Source organism: Microtus ochrogaster, chromosome 1, assembly GCF_000317375.1.
Source record: "Microtus ochrogaster isolate Prairie Vole_2 chromosome 1, MicOch1.0, whole genome shotgun sequence".
Classification (NCBI taxonomy): domain Eukaryota; kingdom Metazoa; phylum Chordata; class Mammalia; order Rodentia; family Cricetidae; genus Microtus; species Microtus ochrogaster.
This window is the reverse complement of record NC_022009.1, coordinates 51,526,105-51,546,717: the sequence shown is the minus strand read 5'-3', so window position 1 is coordinate 51,546,717 and position 20,613 is coordinate 51,526,105. Positions and strand designations below refer to the sequence as shown.

The window sequence follows — 20,613 nt, the reverse complement described above, 5'->3', positions numbered from 1 at the left end:
CACACACACACACACACACACACACACGTGGTGTGAGACGTGAGACATGTGAAAACACAGATAGAAAAGGTGAACGTGTTTAGAGATAATCACATTCCAGAGTGTTTTGAGGCTATTACAAGATGGCCATTTACAACTCTGGACACCAGGATAGGCCACAACGTGGCCTCCGTGGTTATGTGGTGGTGAGTGGTGGGTGGAGGGCACAGCTTGCCACCTCTGCTGCATAAAGGGCTGACCACAGGAGGGACCTCCCAGGTCCTCTTGGGAAGGTCCTTCCACCACACTGACCTTAGTGCTGTCTAAGCAAGAACATGAGAATTCTCTTTGGTGCTGTGAAGTGAAAGGAAGGTTATATACAACTAGAGGCTGTACATGCTGCCCACAGCGCCACGCTGCCCACAGCGCCCACAGCACCCCACTGCCCACAGCACCCCACTGCCCACAGTGCCCCGCTGCCCATAGCGCCCCACTGCCCATAGCACCCACAGTGCCCCGCTCCCCACAGTGCCCCGCTACCCACAGCGCCCCACTGCCCATAGCGTACCGCTGCCCACAGCGCCCACAGCACCTCGCTACCCACAGCGTCCTGCTGCCCACAGTGCCCCACTGCCCACAGCGCCCACAGCATCCCGCTACCCACAGCGCCCCACTGCCCACAGAGGCACGCTGCCCACAGCGCCCACTGCCTACAGTGCCCTGCTACCCACAGTGCCCCACTGCCCACAGCACCCCGCTGCCCACAGCGCCCACAGCACCATGCTACCCACAGCGGCCTGCTGCCCACAACGTCTTACCCCCATGCCTCCCTCATTTTCATTATCAGAATGCCTGTGTTCTGTGTTGTGTCCTCCCCACATAAACACTCAAGTTCTTTCACTTCCAATGTAACATCACATTCTGTTAGCGACCAAACTTAGTGTACTGTCTTCTACCACCATCCGTGGTAACCTACTTACACAATAACTTTTTGCCTTTATGAACTTAAAATAATGAACCATTTTCTATCATGTCCCCATGAAATAAAGAACAGTAAGTAGCAAACCATTCAGTTGTCTCTGTGATCAGTGAAGAAAAGTATGGCAAATTCTATTCACAGTCTCAATTGCAGAATAAGCAAATACAGAGGAGCAAATGCCTCTCTCTCCAACACACATGCGCACACTCATGTAAACACACACACACACACACACACACACACACAGGAATTGGCAATTAAATCTATGCTAGGCAAGTATTTGACCACTTAAGTACAACCCCAGACACACAAAGATTTAGTAATAGATTATTAATTTAAGAAGATCCTTTCCCTGAAATTTATAGTTACATGTTTATCATTTTTATTGCATTTGTTTATCAAGGGGTATGCCATGCTGTGTGTGGGGGTCAGAGGACAGTTTGTGGGAGTCTGTCACTCCTTCCACTGTGTGCTGTTTGTGGATTGAACTCTCGTTTTCGTGGCTGGCACTTTCTCAAGGCTCTCAAGAGTCCATTTTTTTTTTATACTTTCAAGAAGATTTGAAAACATGAAGGTTGTCTCAATGACAGCTTTGGAAAATCCAGAGCATTAAGGCTCATTGACACGTTCACATCTGCTTTGTATTTCCACACAGCTGTTCCTTGAATAACCACAACTGTGAGGCCTCAGTGCACCCAGCTAAACCCCAAACTGACAACCACATGAGCCCTGTGTGTTGGGTCCTGCTCTGCTGAAAACAAGCCAAAGCAACACGACTCGGCAGCACATGGGCCTTCCAGAGGCTTGCTGCTCGGATGGGAGCAGACCTCACCTTACCGCAGTAGCTTGATAAAAGGGACTTGGCAATGATTTCAGAAATAAGCCCAACAGAAAAGTTTTTCAATTATTTCACGCCCAATTTTTCTAGATCGTATTTTTGAAGGAAAAGTTTCCCGTCTATTCTTTTTATTAATCTGGATTGAAGAAAAGCACACATTTCATTTATTGTTGGGATTACAGATTCTTATTAAACAAACCAGAGCTCATTATAAAATCAATATCAACTTAGCCACCATGCCCCCAGGAGGAACACAAAAAGGTCACTCTAAGAAATTCAAACAGTTTTCTTGCTGCAAGGACATGATTTTAATTACAGATACTATTAATTAGAGCTGCCACTAGGAAGAGTTTTTGTTGTCGTTAATTATCACAAACCCAGTCATAACTATGCATTTTTCCTACCCACATTTTTATAAAAATTAGTCATTTCTGCATGCAAGTCCAACCTTTCATTCTATCAATATTTTATATTTGAATTTCAAAGTATATCAAAGGATGCCATGCTTTCTAGAAAACCCGCATCCATATGATCTCTGCCTCTCACACACAAAACTGACTAGTGTGATAATTTATTTATGCTCTGACCCTAGCTTGCCCCTGAGGACCTGGCTTACTATATTGATGGTCTTGCTCAATAGAATTTCTGGGCAAATTCTTACTAGTTTATGTGACATTTTTTTCCAGGCTGCTTCTTCAAACATGGTTTTTCTTTGGCTTTGAAGCAAAGCTATGTGCTATGTGTCTGAAATGCCATCTTCAAGGCATTTGAAGTTGCCATTTCTTTATAAGAAAAAGATCATCCTGACCACGCTTGTGACCTGCTGCGGAAGACCAGAGGCTTTCTCCACTCACTGATGATGACGAGAATTCTGAAATGGGAGCAAAAGCTGCCTCCTCATCTCTTTTAAGCCCAGGGACTTAATAAATTCTTCTCAGAGGCAGAACAGATACAAAGCAAGGGACAGACGGCCAGCTGAGATCAGCTGAGGGTGGTTACTGGATAGCCAGTGTACTTCCTAGGAGAACCTGAGAGCTCCGAGGTAACTTTGCCATCCGGACAGACAGCATTTTCTTTATATGTTGTGACATGTGAGTCACTGACATGATATTCTACAGCACAGCCATATGGTTAGAACAGACAAAAGACCTGATAAATGAGAAAAAAAATACATATTGATTCAACTTAAAAATAGACATCACATGAGTTACTTCATATTTTTAAATAAGAAGTATTTATTTCATATTTCTAAATAAGAAGTGATATCATATTAAGAAAACCTAATTCCAATTCTATATATTCTAAGCTTGCTTTGCTGCTAAGAGTGGAGTGATAGTTTCATTGTAGAAGGTCGTTAATTATGAAACATATACTACAGAACTTACAAGAATTATGGGATCTGTTTATACCTCATGTTCTGAATCTGCCTCTCCTATGTCTGCAGGCTTCTGCTCTATCTCCAGGCATGTTGGGTGCCTGGCTTGCCAGCACACAGTTGCCACTGCTGACTCATGAAGACGCATGCACTTTACTTTCCATTTATCAGCATTAGGTTTCACTTTGTCGGAGTAATAGCAGAGGGCGGCAACAGATCAGGTCAAAAGATCCCTTCCTATAAGACCCCGAGGAAGTCGATGATTTAAGAGCCATCTTCAAACATCTACATAACCAATTCATCTTGCAACTGAGGCGTGCTTCATTAATAGTGGCCAAATTAAGATAACAGATAATGCATAATTCATATATTGTACTTTTTCCACATTTCTAATTGGCAACCTACTTTCACAGCTACCCAAGAACAGTGGAAGATTAATACAGAGCCATACAACTGTGCTTGCAAGGTATTTATATGAATGCTAATGAGAAGTTTCAAATTGTCATCATAAAAGAACCCAAACTATGAATTAATGAAAGAGTGAAGAGAATGGGGGAGACCCAGCCTCCAAATCAAGTTTGGTAAATCCAATAGAATGCTTTGAAAAGTTTATTTTTACCTGGTAGGCTTCAGTGGCATCTGCACTGGGGTCACCCCCTAGTCTGGACAACTTCTCCTTCAGCTTGTAGTGGGAGTTGTGTCGGAGGCAATAGGCAAGGCTGGAAGCCAGGAGAACCACCACGATGCAAGCAATGGAGAGGAAGGTGAGCACGATGAACTTGGTGGAGTCTTCCTGCTCTTCCTGATGGGGCAGGAGCTTGAGCTTGCCTTTCTGGAAGAGGAGGAGGTGGAGGAGGACAGGTTAGTGCTCAAGGAACTCCGGCCCCTGTAGGTCACCCCTCCTTGTACAGCTCCAAACATAGTGTGGCACCGACAGAATGGGGACAGGTCTGTGCAGGAGCACACGTGGAAGGAAATTCCAACCCCATAGCACCTCCAAACCATATTGTTGTCAAGCAGAAGGCAGAAGCTATTCAGATGGTGCTGGTTTTCAAACGTAATAATTTAAGGTATTTGGTACCCAGTTTGCTGCTTTAAGTTAAACAAAGTGCACATCCTTTCCGAATCAGACACAGAATGTATCTGACGCAAGTAGCACAGTAACAGGTCGGTAAAGTGTTAACAGGATTAAACACTCCCCAGGCTCAGTACAGTGCACTGGCCTGACTTAGCAGGCTCTTGCTCTAAAGGACGCTCTGTGGGCTAGTCCAACCAGTTCTACTCAATCTTTAGAGGGATCTATAGGCGCAGACTCCCAACTCCAGGTACCTGTGTAGTGTCCCTTAAAAGGGGACAAGGTCTTTTGAGAACAGGCGATTGGGAAGTTCACTTCTCATTTGGGGGGGAATAGGTAAGAAAATCCTTTCCTGCATGTCACTCAACTCCAGGGCAGATAGCCAGACAGAGACCCCCCTCATTAGCTTCATTAGGAGGTGTATTAGCAACAATTAAACACGCCACAGGAAAATGGAAGGGCCGCAGGCAAATCGCCCAAAACTCTCGGCCAGCAACCCCCACAATTACTTGGGAAATGAATGGCCGAGCACGCCCCTGCCTCCGTCCTGGTTGCTACAAGAGGAGAACAATTAGCAAACTCCTTTCTGCCACCTAATTTCGCGTGGTAACAAAATGGATTTTTCCCCATGAATGCCTGGCCAGCCTATTCATTATCTCTCGTCTATTAGTAATTTTCTGCTCCGCTTTCAGCCTCCCAACTCTTCGTTTCCTCCAGTCTCCGAGTGTACACAGTGTCTCTTATGTCAGGCCGGGCCCATTTTTATCTTGTAATCATAAAGGCCACCAAAGCAATTATCGCCGGTCTTGACTGGAAAAGCTGGTCATTAATTAGCCTGCTTTTGCCTTCAGTGCTCGGATTAGTGGGAGCCGGGACCGAGTTAATGGAAATGCGGGTTAAATGAGAAAAGACACCGGGATTTCCTGCCTCAATGTGCGACTTGGTTCTGCTTGGCTCTGAACCTGGAGGTTCCTGGGCTGCCACAATGGATGAAAGGGAGGGTGCTCCAAGGCCTAGCAGAAGGGACCTTGCCATGGGGACCAGGAGACCTGAAGCAAGGATCTGGGTCACATCACGGAGGCATGAGTGGAGGGAATCAGAAATTGCTGCCGGCCAGGAGCACACAGGGAGAAGGAAGGCCCTTGCTCTTCTTCTGGCTTCCTCCCAGGGCCCCGCCCCCTTGCACTCCCACCCAGCCCACATAGGGGCTTCTGGAAAGAAGTGAGAGTCGCCTGACCCTTGCCCCAAGTTAGTGGAGTCTAACTCCCCTTCCCAGTTTCTAAGCCATGCTTCTTTGCCCAGTGCAGGCAGGAGCCCAAACCACATAAATAACTCTTTTGCCAGGGTCAAGGTGCCCCACGTGGCTCTCCTCACATAACAAGCTTCGGGCTACAGTATGCAAAGAAGAAAACCTTCCCCTAAGTTCCCAAACAGTGTGCCCTGGCATCAGCTAGAAACGAGGTGGTACACTCCCCAGGTTTCAGTGTGGTCCCAGGCATGCCTGAGCTCTCCTCTTCTCAGCAGATCACAACAAAGGCAGTGCCTGGATGACTGTGCCAAAGGCACCTTGCCACGCCCCTGAGCTGTTGGGGGGGGTGTCCCTAAGCCAAGGTCCAGCCTAGGCTTAGGCTTTGGGTGGCACAGGAACTAGGACCTCCCTAATCTTCTGGGTTCAGGTACCCGATAGCACTGTCATTAGTAAGCCCTGCTCTGAACCCATGATTCCACAGAGCTGGTAACCATCAGGGCTGGGCACCAAGAGGCCTAAGAGCACACATACTGCCAGAACTGTTGACCGTAGTACCAGGTAGGAGGTATAGAAGATAGGCAGGAAGAGGCAGGTGATGTTCCCACAAGTGAACTTGGCCCCAGCCGTGGGGCAACCAGACCCAGTGAAAAGTGCAGGAATTATACTGAGGGAGGGGAGGAGTCCCAACAAAGAGGGCTTCCTCCTTCCTTTTATCTTAAGGCAGTTGCTGCCTCAGCTCCTCCTGGCTGCCCCTCCCTTGGTGCACTGAGATTTACTCACAGTCCAAACCAAAGTGTCAAGGCAAGAGTAGAGACATCGTTTTTCTCCCTGGGCCTCTGTGGGAGAGCTGAAGAGGAGAGGAGGTCCAACCCCAATTTCACAGTGGGGAGGGGGTCCTCCCCATCAGAATACCCCAGTCTCCATATTCTCTTCAGTTCCCCCTCCCCTGCACCTCCCAACCCTGCACCTGAGAGTGACTGGGCCCAGAGTTAGTGAGAGCTGTACTCCTGCCCCCATATCCCTGAGGCCACTCGAGAAGAGACTCCCCACACTAGCAGAGAGCCTGTTGGGGTGGGAGTCTTGGAGGCACCCAGATCTGAAGCTGTGGGCTTTAGGGCCTGAATGGGGGAGGCACCCTGGAAAGTATACAGAGTGTAGCCTGAAGGGAAGAGACCTCAGAGAGGGCAAGGCAGATGTGGACCAAGTACATCCCTTTGAGTCAATATATGTGTAATATTGAGGTCTAGGTTTCAACTGACTGGTGGTTTCTCAAATGTGGAAAACATCTCTTAGGGGTTCTCTTCCTTATCACCGCTCCAAATGCCCAGCCCTGGAAGGTTGAGATGGACTTGTCCAGGACTCCTAACAGTGGGTCAGGCCTTAGGGATCCTGGAAAAAATGAAAATTCCTAGAAATTCTTGTTTTAAATGTCAAGCTGACCATCCCTTTCTAGGCATTGTGACTGAGTTAACATAACTTAATATTTCCTTTCTTTGTGTGGAGCTAAAAAAAAAAAACACTTAAAAACGCTTGTTAAGTAGGAGCTTCAAGAGGAAGACATGAACCCCCTGGAAGCTCAACCAGGAGTATGAGTTTGCCCCTGTGCTAACCCAGGTGCAGCTGGTACAGCTCGGGTCCCTCTCACAGCGGTGACTCCCCAAGGATGAGCAGCTTGCCATGGACCACAGGCTGCTTTCCTGGGCTTCCCAGAAGACAGCCTCGGCTGATGAGAGTCATCTTATCAATCTTGACTTAAAATTGAAAGAAAATGATGTTTAAATATTTATAACTGTGACATTTACAGTCAGATGTCTTTTAAAAGCGGAACACCTTCTGCACAGTGGAAGCTCTCTCTGAAAGTTTGGAGCAGTGCTGAGGAGGGTGGAGGAGAGATGCATTCTCAGAAGCAGGCTCTATATTCTATTACAGAGGTCCTAGGGAAATCTGTGCATCTTGGATGCATGAGGCATGCGTACTCCACTTTCAAGTTCTCAGCAGCAGGAATAGGACAGACTTTAAAAAAAAAATAACTAGGAATACTGAAGTCCAGGCTGTGTCAGCTCAGAGGCAGCTAGAACTGCCTGTTACCTTGACCATGTCTTGCTGGCATCACTACTTGCAGCTCCTCAAATTTAGAGCATCCATTATTGCAAAAGCGGTAAAGTCACGCCAGTGTGGGAGCAGAAGTCGATTTATGAAGCTGCTCTACAGACCATGCCCTGGTTGAGGTCAGCAATCCCACCTCTGAAGGGTGCATGGGGCATTTAGTGATGTGACATCCTCAACAACCCCCCTCATAACTTTGAAAAATGTTCTGTGGTAAGTTGAGGGATGTGAAGATCTATACCTAGAGTCAGTTGTGAGACCTAAACCACACCAATACAGAACTTGATAATGAACATTTGTAGACAGGGACCAAGACAAAATGTTTTCTCAAGGCTGTGTGACACAACCACTTATAAGAGCCTATCCAAGTCTCTGATTTGCAGTTGAAAATATGTTTGCTCTGAAAAAAAGTTATCACAAAAACATTCAGTTTTGTTAATACTAAATTTCTCTTCTTGACTTACTTATTGGTACCCTTCTAAGGATTTTGGTTTGCAAAGGCACTCCAGCCTGTATTGGCACCCCCGACAACACACATACACACTTGGTTTGCAAAGGCCTTTACTAATGATGAGATGAAAGACATATCCCCACCCTCTCTTTTGGGGACCCAGGTTATTCTAACTGCCAACCCTTTCCCATTGTGAAACAGGAATTAGCTTCAGAGACTATTAATGAGTTCCTTACTGTAACAACTTTTTCTTTAGCTGGTGAGGTGACCATCTTAGAGAATTGTTTGGAAATCTCTTCATAAATTTACTAAGATATATTTATTAAAAATATAATTGCTATCACTTTAAGACTGACCACAGTTTTCAGTGAAGCATTTTCCAAGCCAGGACAAGTGACCAAACTTAAACATGGGGAGGGGAGAGGTGTCTTGAAATATTTTAAAAGTATTTTTTAAAGCTGTTAACTGAACTATTTTTAATTTGGAATTTGCCACAGAATTCTAATAAATGAGAGAAGTCGGGCGGAAATAATCATGTATTAATTCTCTGCATTACAAAATCTTTTCAGAAGCTATTATCAGAGCAAGAGGCACTGCGGCCTGAATTCAGGGTGGGAGACGGCCTTTGTGCCGCTGAAAGCTATTGTTCCCTCTGCAGATGAAATTGTACTTGCAAATCTGCCATTCAAACAGGCAAAAAAAAAAGGCTTATATGAGCAAAAGAATCTCCAAGAAATAATTATTCTTAAACATAAACTTTAGTGAAAATAAGTTATGCACTGCTTTAAAAATAGACTGTTGGATTTTTCAGGCACACACACAAATGTGTATACAAAAGGTAATAACTTATTTGCTATCCTGAAGTACTCCTAAAATAGCTGTTCTAGAAAAATGCTCTGTTTTAAGATAAGGGAAGACTCATGTATTGATGTTGAAAGGGAGGAGAGACAGTCGTGTGAACTCATTTTTAGTATTGCTTGTTAACCACAAATCGTCCAGGGTGGAAGGGCCAGCCAGCTAGCCAGGGGAGAAGAGGCCAAAATGAATCGTCCAAAGAGGAAACCTGCCTCTCACATTTTTCCAATTCACTAGCTACGTTTTCATTACACCAGAACTCAAACTCGGCTGGCACCCTCAGCGCGCTCACAGGCTGGTGTTTTTGCCCGCTTGGTGCCTGAGGCCTGGCGTGGCCAACATGCAAGCCCTCACAGGCAGGAATTTTCTAGGGTAATGTCCTGATATTAAGGGGGGGGGCATTTGACCTTACTGTTCAGCCCCATTCCATATTCGCCTGCACTCCAAGAATCTACTCCCTTCGAGACTGGATTGTCTTTTTTCCCCCATCTTCTTTTGCTCTCCTCGAGCCAGAACGCCTTGGCTGAGGGCTTTCCTAGCTGGTCAGGACTCGGTTTTGGAGAAGAGTCCCAGCGTGGGTCTAAGGAAGCTGATGGCGGCAGTCACCAGCTCCCTCCCCCACACCGGGAATCTGACCCACACTGGCCTCAGCTTTCTCACCCCATTTCCCGGTCCCTTCCCCCTCTCGCTAATTCCCAAGATCCCTGCAGAGGTCCTGGAGATCAGACCACAGCACAGGACACAAAAGGTCGAGGGTTCCTGGGAGCTTCGGGTATTCACAACCCCAAGAGGGTCCTAGCAGGGACAATGCACCGGCCCAGCCTCCCGGGCCACAAAGCGCGCACTGGCCGGCCTAGAGGGAAGAAGTAACTGGTCTCCAACAACGCCCGTACCCACCCAAGAACACCCAGAGCTTAACAGCACCACCACCGCACATCTCGGCTTGCAGTACCCACCCTGGCACGGTGCTCTTGGAAGCCTAGTTAGGCATATAGGCTGGGGGCAGGTGGGCATTTCCTCCTGTGTGGGTGGAAAGAGTTCCCACCTCCTTTCTCTCTGCTTCCTCATATTTGCTTGCTCCCTAAAATCTGAAAACCACTCGGACCCCTAAACCCGTTACTCCAGACTGGCAAGGCACTTGGTTTCCTGAAGGGACACGAGGTGCTGGGTACCTAAGGGACGCGAGGTCTGCTGACTTCGCTGGACCACCAAAGACTGCTGCTGAGGAGTGCAGTGGGACAGGACCCGGGAGGGTAAAGGCTCAGTGAGGCTCGACCATTGAACTGCAGCGCACAGCTAGGTGTACCATGTATGGGGCCATGACGATCTCGATACTGATCCCTTTTCTTTCAAGCAGTCCATCCTGGAGCATAACGGGCTCAGTGCAACGAAGATGCAAGAGGACCTTGGCTTTAAAAGTCAATGTTGCTGATCTAGGGTCTACCCAGATGTCTGGGGACGCAGAACAGGCGGGTTTTCGGAGCCAAACCGGTAGTTAGAAATGAAGGAAATAAGCCCTTGTTCAAACAGCTCTGAGTCAGAAGTTTCTCTGGCGAGTGCGCGACCGCCCCACCTGGCGGGGTGGGGGGGTGTCTGATAGACAGGAGGTAGGAGAACATGCAGGTTCCCTTTGGGGGAGGAGTGGTGGAAATTCTAGGCTGGAGGCGGGGGTCAGAGGACTCTGCTCTCTCCTGGGCCGCCCCACCTGCTTCCCTAATGCTCCGCCCCGGGACCCACTTGGTCCTCTTAACTCGCTACCAGCTGGGATGCTCGGATGGCACAGAAGCACTCTCTGGAACCCTAGGGAGGAGAGCAAAGAGATGCCCAAAATGCGGCCAAAAGAAAACGACCCCCCCAAACACACGCAGGTTCCCTCTGTGCTAGCTGCTCACTGACTTCATCCATCTTCCCTTTCCTCACCATACCCGTCTCCATCTCTGCTCCAGAACCACCTCTCATCATTGAGGCCGTTTTCTCCAAGTTCTGAATTGCCCAGAGGGCCGGCCTTGTGACAAGCTGAAAGGAGTACTGAAGGGGAGAAGTCCTACAGACCACAGTCCTTTTTTCCCCTCGGGGAAGTCTTCTGGAGGTGCAGGCCCAGGATATCTGTCTCTCCCTTTTAGTCTGTGCGCCCAGAAAGAACTGCCACGGTTGGCGTTCAGCTTCAGACCCACCTGGAGATTATTTCCAAACGCAGGTCTTTCTGGTTGGCCAAACCATTGACAGGTATCCTGCAGCAAGTCCCCTGAACTCGGCAAGACACCCAGGTCGTCCATCTGGGTCCCTCAACCCATAGAAGGTTCTGTTCCGCGCCCTGTCACCATCGCGCTTGGTGATGCCCTGAGGGTATCCACTCTTGACCTCTTTCTTCCCACCCGACTCCTCTCTCCTCTGCCAGGGCCCACCCGACCGCCCCACTCACTGCCCATGACAGGACTGGCAGTTTCTGATTACCTGCAGCTAGGCGGACGCTGGGTGCCCAAGAGAGCAAGAAGAGGTGGGATTGTGCGCTCCGTCAAGCGGCTTCGGGACACAGCTGCCACGGCCACTGACAACAGTACCTCCATCATCACAACCAACCGCTTCCTTGCACTGGAGGCACTGACGAGCCTGGTCATCCTGCTTCTGACCACAAACTTCTCAGGCGGCGGGTGGAGACAAAGGTGCCGCGCGTCCCAGCAGCGGCAGCGCGGTGGCTCCCGCTCCAAACCCGCGGGTGCAGTTCTGCCAGGCCTCTCAGCACCACCGAGCGTGCTCCGCCCCAGCCCGGCCCCCTGGCTAGGTGCACTGGGTCCCGACGCTGCGTGGGCGGGTGCAGGGCCCAGCTCGGGACGGTCCCCGCAGGGCGGCCGGCCGCGCGCGCAGCTCCAACCAGCGCGGCCGCCGCGCCCCGCCTTATATCCGGCCCGGCGCGCACCCGGCCGTGGCGGCGGCGGCGCGGCTCGAGGCCCAGCCACCGGTTGCTATAGCGATGCCGTTTCCCCCCCACCCCCCCACATGTTGCTGACAGCAATTGGCTAAGGGGCCGTGGCTCTCCATACACCCTCATCCACCCGAGACTATGAATGGACATAAGCTTTGTCAGTCATTTGTAAGGCGTCGGAGCCAGATTCTTCTCTAGTTCTTTCTTTAAGTCTTTTCTTCCATTCCTAAGTTGCACTTCATTCTGGATAAGTTCAGAGTAGCGCTAGGGAGGAGCCAGGCCTAGCTAGTAAAAGCCACCCCTCATGGCCTTACTGTGACCTTTGCTTATAGCAGGGGGAGTGCAGCATAGAAACCCTCCAAGAGAAAAACAAATTACAGTAAACTGGTAAACTGAGCCTTTTCTCCCCTTTCCAAACAGAAGCATATTAATTATTTAAAAGACACCCCCATACACACACTGCACACAAGCCCCAGTTTCTAAGACCCAGCCGCTCATAGGAAGCAATCTGTTGCATGCATGCAGGTACTAATGAGACTTTGCCACCATTCGGCCCGGGCTAACGGCTGGGCCGCTGCACTGAGCAGAAACAAAAACAAAATCGAAAAACAACCTAGCAATTTTGCTTGCATCCCTAAGCTCTTGTCCTCACCCTAGACGACCAACCTGAGGTGGGGGGCGGGAGGTATGGCGCATAACTACCTTTCCTGTCCCCAATTACTTCACCCCCAGTGCAGATCTGAGGCGGGAGTGGGCTGGTACCACCCAAGAGGTCTCAAGAGCCCTCCCCTGGGTTTGGACTCCGCTACAGCATCGCCCCGGGAATTCTTCCTTCCCACACTCTTTTTCCTCAACCCTCACTGTATCCGGTAGCATGGCCTCAGGTTGGGCACCCTGGTGCGCAGCGCCCTCCATAGAGCGGCCAGGAGCCCGGGAGCTGAAACCCAACATCTGTGCGTACAATGCACTCTTCAAGGCCCACAGCTGCAGAACAAGGGGAAGAAAGGAAAGTGTGGGGGAGCAGATCCTGTCATACGCAGATGACAGACTGCGGAGGGCTCTTTAGTTCCTCTTTTTCTGGAAATCCCGACGCCCTCCCCCCCCCCATTCCCTCTTCTGCCGCCTTCCCATTGTTCCCTGCACTTGGGACAGCTGGAGACAAGGGCCAGCACAACCCAACACCCCCACCCCTGTCCCTCCGCACAGACGAAGGCCGCAGAGCCTTCTCCTGGACCACTGGACAAATTCACTGCCGGCCAAGAGGGAAACGATGAGAGCTCCCCGTCTTTTTTAGCCACCAGGCGAAGCCCCAGGTCTGCCTGGTGCAAAAGGAGGGAGCTCCCGCTGCCAGGCGAGGGCTGGGCTCCCCAAAAGAGGGCCCATGCTACAGAGCAACCGATTCTATTGGTGCTGCTTCCACAGGATGGTTTCCTCTGGTTGCAGCTTAAAGTCTTTTGTTAGTTCTAATTCACAGGGAACCCTAGAGGCCTGGGATGGCTTTGTTACCTGCCCCAAACCTGTGGGTCTGAGTAGGTTGCAAAAGGCAGCTGGTGACTTCATGGGGAAGATGAGTTTGGAGGGAGGCTAAGAAGAGAAACCGATCTTCTCCCAAGAGTAACTCCCCCTGATACAGTAGGTGGGGAGGAGTCAATCACTTGGGCTATGGAATGCACCTGTGACAGAGGATAGACCCTGCAGATACCCCTCAAAACTGGTTGTTGCTTGGTGACCCTTTCCGAGGCTCTCCACCAGGTTCTCTGTAGAGAAGTGGCTTCCCTTTGTTGTTCCACAGAAGGCCTAGGACGCCAGTTGGCTACAGGCCTGTTATGGCAAAGACCAGGATGGAGGCGGTGGTGGGGTGGTGGTTCTTCTCAAACCCTGCTATTATCCTTAGAGCCTGTCCACTGGAGTGCCTGGTGCCTTGAGTTCCCAATAAGCCTCCCAAACAAGCCCTGGTTCAGCATAGAGCTGAGAAGGAGGAAAGAAGGGAAAGAGGGTCCAGCGGACTGGTGCTCTGCATGGGGAGTAGGCAGAAGACAAGACGGGAACCTGGAATCCGAGGGAGGCCCGGGGGAGGGGACCTGCCGCCCTCAGCCTCTCAGGCAACCAGGCCTCTCCATAGCAACGGCCCGCCTGTTAGCACTCCTCCTCTTCCTCTCCTCCTCCTCTCCTCCCCCTCCCCCTCCTCCTTCTCCTCTCCTTTTCTTCTTCCACCTCCCTCTCTCCTCTCTTTCTCCTTTTTTCCCTCTCTTTCTCCCTCCCCCAACAGGATTTGGCGAATGGATCACAGAATACAGGGACCAGGAACACAGGCTTCCTCTCGGTTCAGCCTCCTAGGTGCCTTGTGTACCCTTAGGGATGGGGATCCATCACTCAGCAACAGTTCGAGGACGTTCCAGGTCCCAAGCTCACCCTTTGAGATGCTAAGGTACCTGGCTTTCCTACTGCAGTCACAGAGTCTTAAGGACCGGAAGGCGCAGCGGGGAACACAGGGGCCTGGCTGCCCAGGACGAGGTGCCGCACTAGGCGCCCCCGAGATCTGGGTGGGGCAGCGGTATCCAGGGAGCGCTGGCTGGGGTAGGAAGGCTCACAGCCTCTGGGAGTTCGCGGCCCAGTGTGCTCCAGCCCCAGAGCCAGCGCGGCGAACTCAGTGAGATGCGGTGTATTGAGAAGATCCTAAAGGCCACGAGGTGCTTGGCACATTCCAAGACGCGGCTCAGCGCCATCCTACTGTCACATTCCACTTGCTTTTCTCGCCATCAATGGTCCGGAGCCACAAGCAGGTGTGGGATACAGTACCTCTGCTCCAAGTGGCTTGGACCCCCTCGCGGCCAATTCGGACGAACGAACCGCGGCTAGAGAGGGCCAGGACCCAGGGCATCTGCAAGCCAGAAAAAGGCGCGCTGCACACCGCCCCCACGACCCGGCAGGAAGCCAGCTTGATTTTCCAGAAGCATCAAGAGACTGAAAATCCGTAAGTAGAGGCATTTGTTTTACTTTAGTTTTCCAGTGTCCCAAAGGGTTCCTGCCATGTCTGAGCACCACGCTTCGGATTTAATCGGAATCCAATGACCGATCTGCCTCTCCCCATGCTTTGAGAAAGAGATGCAATAAGTTGCATTTTGGTAATCTTTTCAATAATGAAATGGGCTTAAAGCCACCGTGCAGTTGTTTCTATCTAGAAAAGTTTATTTTCTCACCGGTGACCCTTAGCGCTTCTCAGGCCTCTGGCTGCTGTTGCCTCCCTCTGAGGAGCAGGGTAGATGGGCCTGGAAGAGGAGAGCCCCAGACCCATATTCTGGCTGCAGAGGACAGGGAGCAGGTCCAGTCTGCAAGCCAGACAAACTTGCTGTCCATTCTGTAACGGACAGAGATTGTACTTCACGTGTCAACTCTTTTTGCCTAGAAAGTGATAAACCAACCCAGAAGGTCATTGTTTTTCCCCTTCTTTTAAAATTCTTATTTTCAGGGCAGGGAAAGTTCATTATGAAAGTTTCTCAACAATGATAATTCAGCAATCCTCAAGAAGGATAGTAATTTTTTTTCCTAAATCACAAAACCTTAGATTGTATTTCACAATACACTTTCTTACACATGAGTTCAGTAACATTTCTAGAAAAATTTAAACACAAAAAAATATGCATGAGACATATTGCTTGGAATCTTTTATAGATGGCAAACAGGAATATTATTTATATAGAAGTTAGGAATGGTTGGCTGATGAAGAAATAAAAAAAATCTAGCATATGTAAAACTCCCCAAACCTACAGAAGTTCCAAACATTATAGCTGAAAGTGACTTGTTGACCTCTGCTAATTCTTCATAAAGCACATTTTACATTTGTCATGTGTGAAGCTAACTTGCTATGATCAGAATCTCACTTTCAATTTAGGGACCAGAGTAGCCTTGAAGAGCACTCAGCTAAGTGATTACAGCCACTCTCCAGCACACAGACTTATTAAAGAATATGTAGTTTAAAGCAAAATAGACAAAGGCTGTTATGGGAGACACACTTGTGGCAAGACGAAACACAATCTCGGGAAGTTCAAATGGTGTGGTAAGAGTAGACAAGGATTTTAAAAGTGCTTGATTTCGGGAAACTAAACCAACTTTTTAAAAGGCAAGCACCAACATATAATTATAGGTCACATGTAGCATTTAATATACCTTTGATTTAGGAATCCATTTATAAAATGATTTCAAATTATTAATTAAAAGTGGAATCAGAGTTTTAATGATGATGATGATTATTTTGGTAGCACTTTTCTCACATCCATGAAAGAGATGTTTTTGACAAGCACAATGTCTGGCTGGGTCAGCTTGCCAGGAGGCCATGGTACTGAGCACCCTCTGAACTCAGACTGGAGACCTCCACCTTCACCCTGGTCCTCTGAGGTTTTTTTTTGTTTTTGTTTTCATTTGTCAAAGGTCATCTTTGGGAGATCAGCAAATCAGTCTACAGTGCCTCAAGGGCCAGCCACCCAGCCTTGCAGACTGCTAACAAACTTCACCCCACAGGCACAGTCAGGTCAAGAGCAGGTGTCTCCTGGGGATGGAGGGCAGAGGGCTGCTTTGTCATTTGAGGAGCTGTTAGGTGTGACCTGACTTTAAAATCGGGAGGAACTGAGATGTCCTAAAATTATTCACTCACATATTTTACTTGAATTAAGGGAAAAATAAATACTTCTTTAATCAAAACACACACACACACACACACACACACACACACACACAAAAGAAATCTTTTTGGGGGGGGGCGGGATGAGAAGGAGAGGGAATTGCCAGCACAGCTCAGCTTTTGTTATTAGTTCTAGCATTGGCTCATCTTCTCATTGGTCTAATGTTTTGTAATTGGGAAAAATAGGCACTGCACCATGGAATAAGGCCCACATTTCCTCAGTCACTTAGCATAAAAATGAAGAAGTTCTGGCTGGACAGACGACTCAGTGGGTAAAGGTGTTTGCTGTGGAACGTGGTGGAAGGAGAGAACCATCCCCTACAAGCTGTTCTCTGCAGTGTGGCAGGTACACACTCATTTCCCCAACAAGTGAGTGTAAAAATTACTTAAATAAAAAGTGTGTTTCAGCCAGAAATTTATGGTTGATAGATTGGTTAGCAAATATGTGGTGATTTTGTAGACTTTTCTTTCCAGAAACTTTGAAATTACAATTCAAAGGACATGACAAGCCCCAGGCCTCTGTTGTTGCTGTTTTAGTTTTCCTCATTAAAGGCAGTGTTCTAAAGGACATGGCTCGTGGGGCAGTCATTTACAAACAGAATGCTACTCCTGGAGGCCCCTTTGCTCTCATTCTCAGATTCCAGGAAGCCTACAAGATGAATGACTGCTCCCCTCGTTGGGAAGGTGTAGGTATTTATTATTTGCACATAATACTGCAAGTGCATATCTAATGGTTGGTATTTAGGACAGTGTGTCTATTGTGTGCTCATGAGTAGAATTTTAGTCCTCACAAATTTGGGCTAAAATTCTTTTGACTGAACCTTTATAAGAACTGGAACAGAAATCTAACTTTTGTGAAAGTTGCTACGTACTATCATGGTGCCCCAGGACATGAGAACAAGGTGCTTCTGTGGGGCATCTCAGGGCATCGCTATTTCCCTCTAAACCTCTTTCTTTGGTGCGTCTTCTCAGGTGCGGACCACAGGTCTGTTATAATCGTTTGGAAACAGGTCCTTCCTGAGATTGCTTTGGAATTGGAAGTGGAACATTGAGGTAAATGTTTGTTTCACAGTATGTGATTCTGCAATGCACTGTTCATGTATCCTTTAAGAGAAATGAATATGTGTATCTTAATGTAGGGAAATAGGCTCCAGTTGACTGTATGCATGGCCACAGTCCAGCAAGCTCGCCTTCCTTTTGGGGAGTCTACAAAGTGGCTGTCCTGGTATTATATTGCAGGTAAGTTTACAAATATTTAGATCGAATGATAATAAAAATTGGTTGTGGTGGTGACACCTGGGTGCTTCTCTGACAAAATGGAAAAGTCTCAGGCTTAGCTGTCACTTCAAAATTTTTAGTGAAAGTCATTTCAAAACTCCATAAAAATCCACAAAGTTACTTGATATAATAGTGAACTGAATAACAGTTTTAAACTCCATCAGCTTTCCTTCATGGACACAACATGATTTGGTGGAGTTTCAGGAGGTGTGGTTCACACTGACACAGGGCTCTGGAGACATTTTCACATCTGTCCTCTATCATCTGTAGCAAGTTATACCCCTATTCAGCATTTCTCAGTTCTTCTGAAATTCCCATTTAGATTTACCTTCAGACATCTAATTTAATATTTTAAAACTATTTTTCACTTCTGACTGCCCCTAATTCTATGGCCTAATCACCTGTTTCTCTGTCCTTATCTCCAGTGACTTTTGACTATTTAAAAGATAGAGCTTTTAAGAAAGGTTGTTTCTTTCCATTATTTTAATACGCCTTTTCAGAAGGTTCATGCTAAGTAGGCATGCCTAACGCCATTAGGAAGTGACTCGCTCTTCTGGGCGTCAGCTGTGGAAAAAGACCCTCACCTGCTGTCCAAGCATGGTCACAGTTCTCCTTTGTCTTCTCCATGATCCAGAGTGGTACCCAGCTGACCTTACTTCTCATCCCTGACTGGAAGGTGTCAGTCCAGGCGGTCCAGATCCACCTTCACTGCTCTCCACCTAGTGCTCTCCTCAGGCCATCTGACTAGCTCCTGTCTCTCAGTAAGACCTCCGCTGTCTCTTCTTCATACCTAGCAGGTTAGCTCTTTTCATCCAAGCAACTAGGTAACATAGTCGAGACCTGGACCAACTACATCAACTGCTCTTTGCACAAGAGCACGTGGAAGCTGGAAACAGGATTCCACTTGCAGCCATTCTCTCTTCCCCTAGGCTCTGGCCAATGGGACTGCGGCCTGCAGCAGTCCTTCACCAGCTTGGCATCTAGTGTGGAAAAACTGGCTTTATTAAAATTATATAGACCTGTCGTCATTTTACACACATATGTCTGTGGTTTCACTTTCTGTGTTTTGTTAGCTACAGTAAGTTGTAGACCAGAAATATCAAATGGAAGATTCCAGAAATAAAAACACATGCCATCCTATACTGTACTGTCTTCCTTAGGGTTCAGCCCTCCGTCCAGTGTATCCAAGCTGTATACACTACACTCCAGCAGCCACTTAGCTATTTCAGGTAACGTATAGTGCTTGCATTCAAACCTTATTTTCCTTAATAACAGCCCAAAGCACAATGCTGGCAATTTAGACATGTCAAAGAAAAAGCTATAAAACGCTTCTTTCAAGTGAAAAGCTACAAAACTGAAAGTTCTTAACTTATTAAGGAAGGAACTATTGTATGCTGTGGTTGCTAAGATCTACGGTAAGGACACGGTACAGTATGCACCAGGGTTCTGCACTGTCCCTGGCTGAGGCGTCCACTGAAGACACTGGAAGATGTCCTCAGTAGATAAGGGAGCTGTGGTGTATAGACTATCTCACCCTCACACACACACAATATGCCCACACTAAGCCATACACGAGGCACCTCACACATTCACATGCTCACACACGTGTACAATATGCTCACACTAAGCTACATACAAACCACTCAACACACACATAGCTTACACGTGTGCTTATACAACATGTATACCACCTCACGTGCACACCACCCCTATATAGTTCACACATATGCTCACATTAACCCCCATACAACCACCCCACTTGCTACACACATGCACACTACACAATAGTGGTACTAATCCCCTGCCTCACATACATGCACATGCAGCTCACATGCACACAAAAACCCATATGCATACTAACTCATATACATGCTCATGCAGCTCATATGCATGTTCACACTTTTCACATACATGCACATAACTAACACATCATATTAACTCATCCACTCTCTCTCACATGTATCCTCCCACTGTCCACATACATACATGGTACCTCACATGCCTGTTTATACAGCTCACAGATGCATGCATAGCATAAGTCTTACATATATACGTATATATTAACAATAACACATGGGCTGACTACCTCACATATATGCACACATTTATACACTTTTATATATACTCACACAGTTTACTCACAGTCTTACACAGTAACACTCATACATGTTCTTCAGTCATGTATAAATAAGTGGGTACTGACTTGTATCTCCTTAGCTGCTATTCTAGATTTCATTTTTCTCTCTCGCAAGAGCCATGTGATTGTGCATTTCTCTTCCAGTTTATGGATGAGGAGACCGGACTGCTATGAAATAAATGAAAACTTGCAAACGGATAAGCACTGGATCCTTGGTTAACACACGCTCTCACCACACACATTTCCCAGGGAAGATCTTTGCTTTAATCGTACTTTCCAACCAGCACCAGGTGAGTGGTGTGGAGCTCCGAGGAAGGCCAGGGGCTCCTTGGCCTCCACTGGATCCTGCAAGTCCCTCCTCACTGTACAATAACAGCTGTTATTGGAGAAATAACTCAATAGTCACAGCTGTCAGTGAATAAAACAACTCTCTTTCTAATCTGTGTGATGTGTTGTGGGCTTTTATGAATGAGGCTTCTCTGATGTTCATGTTGACCAAAAGCATCAGCCATCTGTCTTTCCATAGCCTCATTACCATGGCTCCATCTCTCTGTGTGTGCTTCTGGAGCACACCCTCATTCCATGGCTTCATCATCTCCCTGTGTGTGGTTCTGGAGCACACCCTCACTACCATGGCTCCATCTCTCTGCGTGTGATTCCGGAGCACACCTTCATTACCATGGCTCCATC

At 47.9% G+C, this 20,613-nt stretch overlaps 1 protein-coding gene and 1 long non-coding RNA gene across 4 annotated transcripts in view; one reads left to right on the top strand and one right to left on the bottom strand.

Annotated features, from left to right (window-relative positions):
• Ptprn2 (protein tyrosine phosphatase, receptor type N2) overlaps positions 1 to 20,613 on the bottom strand; it is a 715,776-nt gene that overhangs the window by 108,084 nt on the left and 587,079 nt on the right. The window contains exon 13 of the mRNA XM_005343678.3: positions 3,791 to 4,003. Within this exon, the coding sequence (XP_005343735.1) occupies positions 3,791 to 4,003 (213 nt within the window). The remainder of the gene's footprint in view (positions 1 to 3,790; positions 4,004 to 20,613) is intronic.
• On the top strand, positions 14,263 to 20,355 carry LOC113456548. Of its 3 annotated transcripts, XR_003377310.1 has the most exons (6): positions 14,263 to 14,804; positions 16,695 to 16,877; positions 17,481 to 17,561; positions 17,648 to 17,747; positions 18,421 to 19,015; positions 20,068 to 20,355. It is a non-coding gene; the product is annotated as an uncharacterized LOC113456548 (long non-coding RNA). The 3 variants fall into 3 exon arrangements; XR_003377308.1 differs by lacking the exon at positions 18,421 to 19,015 and having other exon boundaries at positions 16,695 to 16,854; XR_003377307.1 differs by lacking the exon at positions 18,421 to 19,015.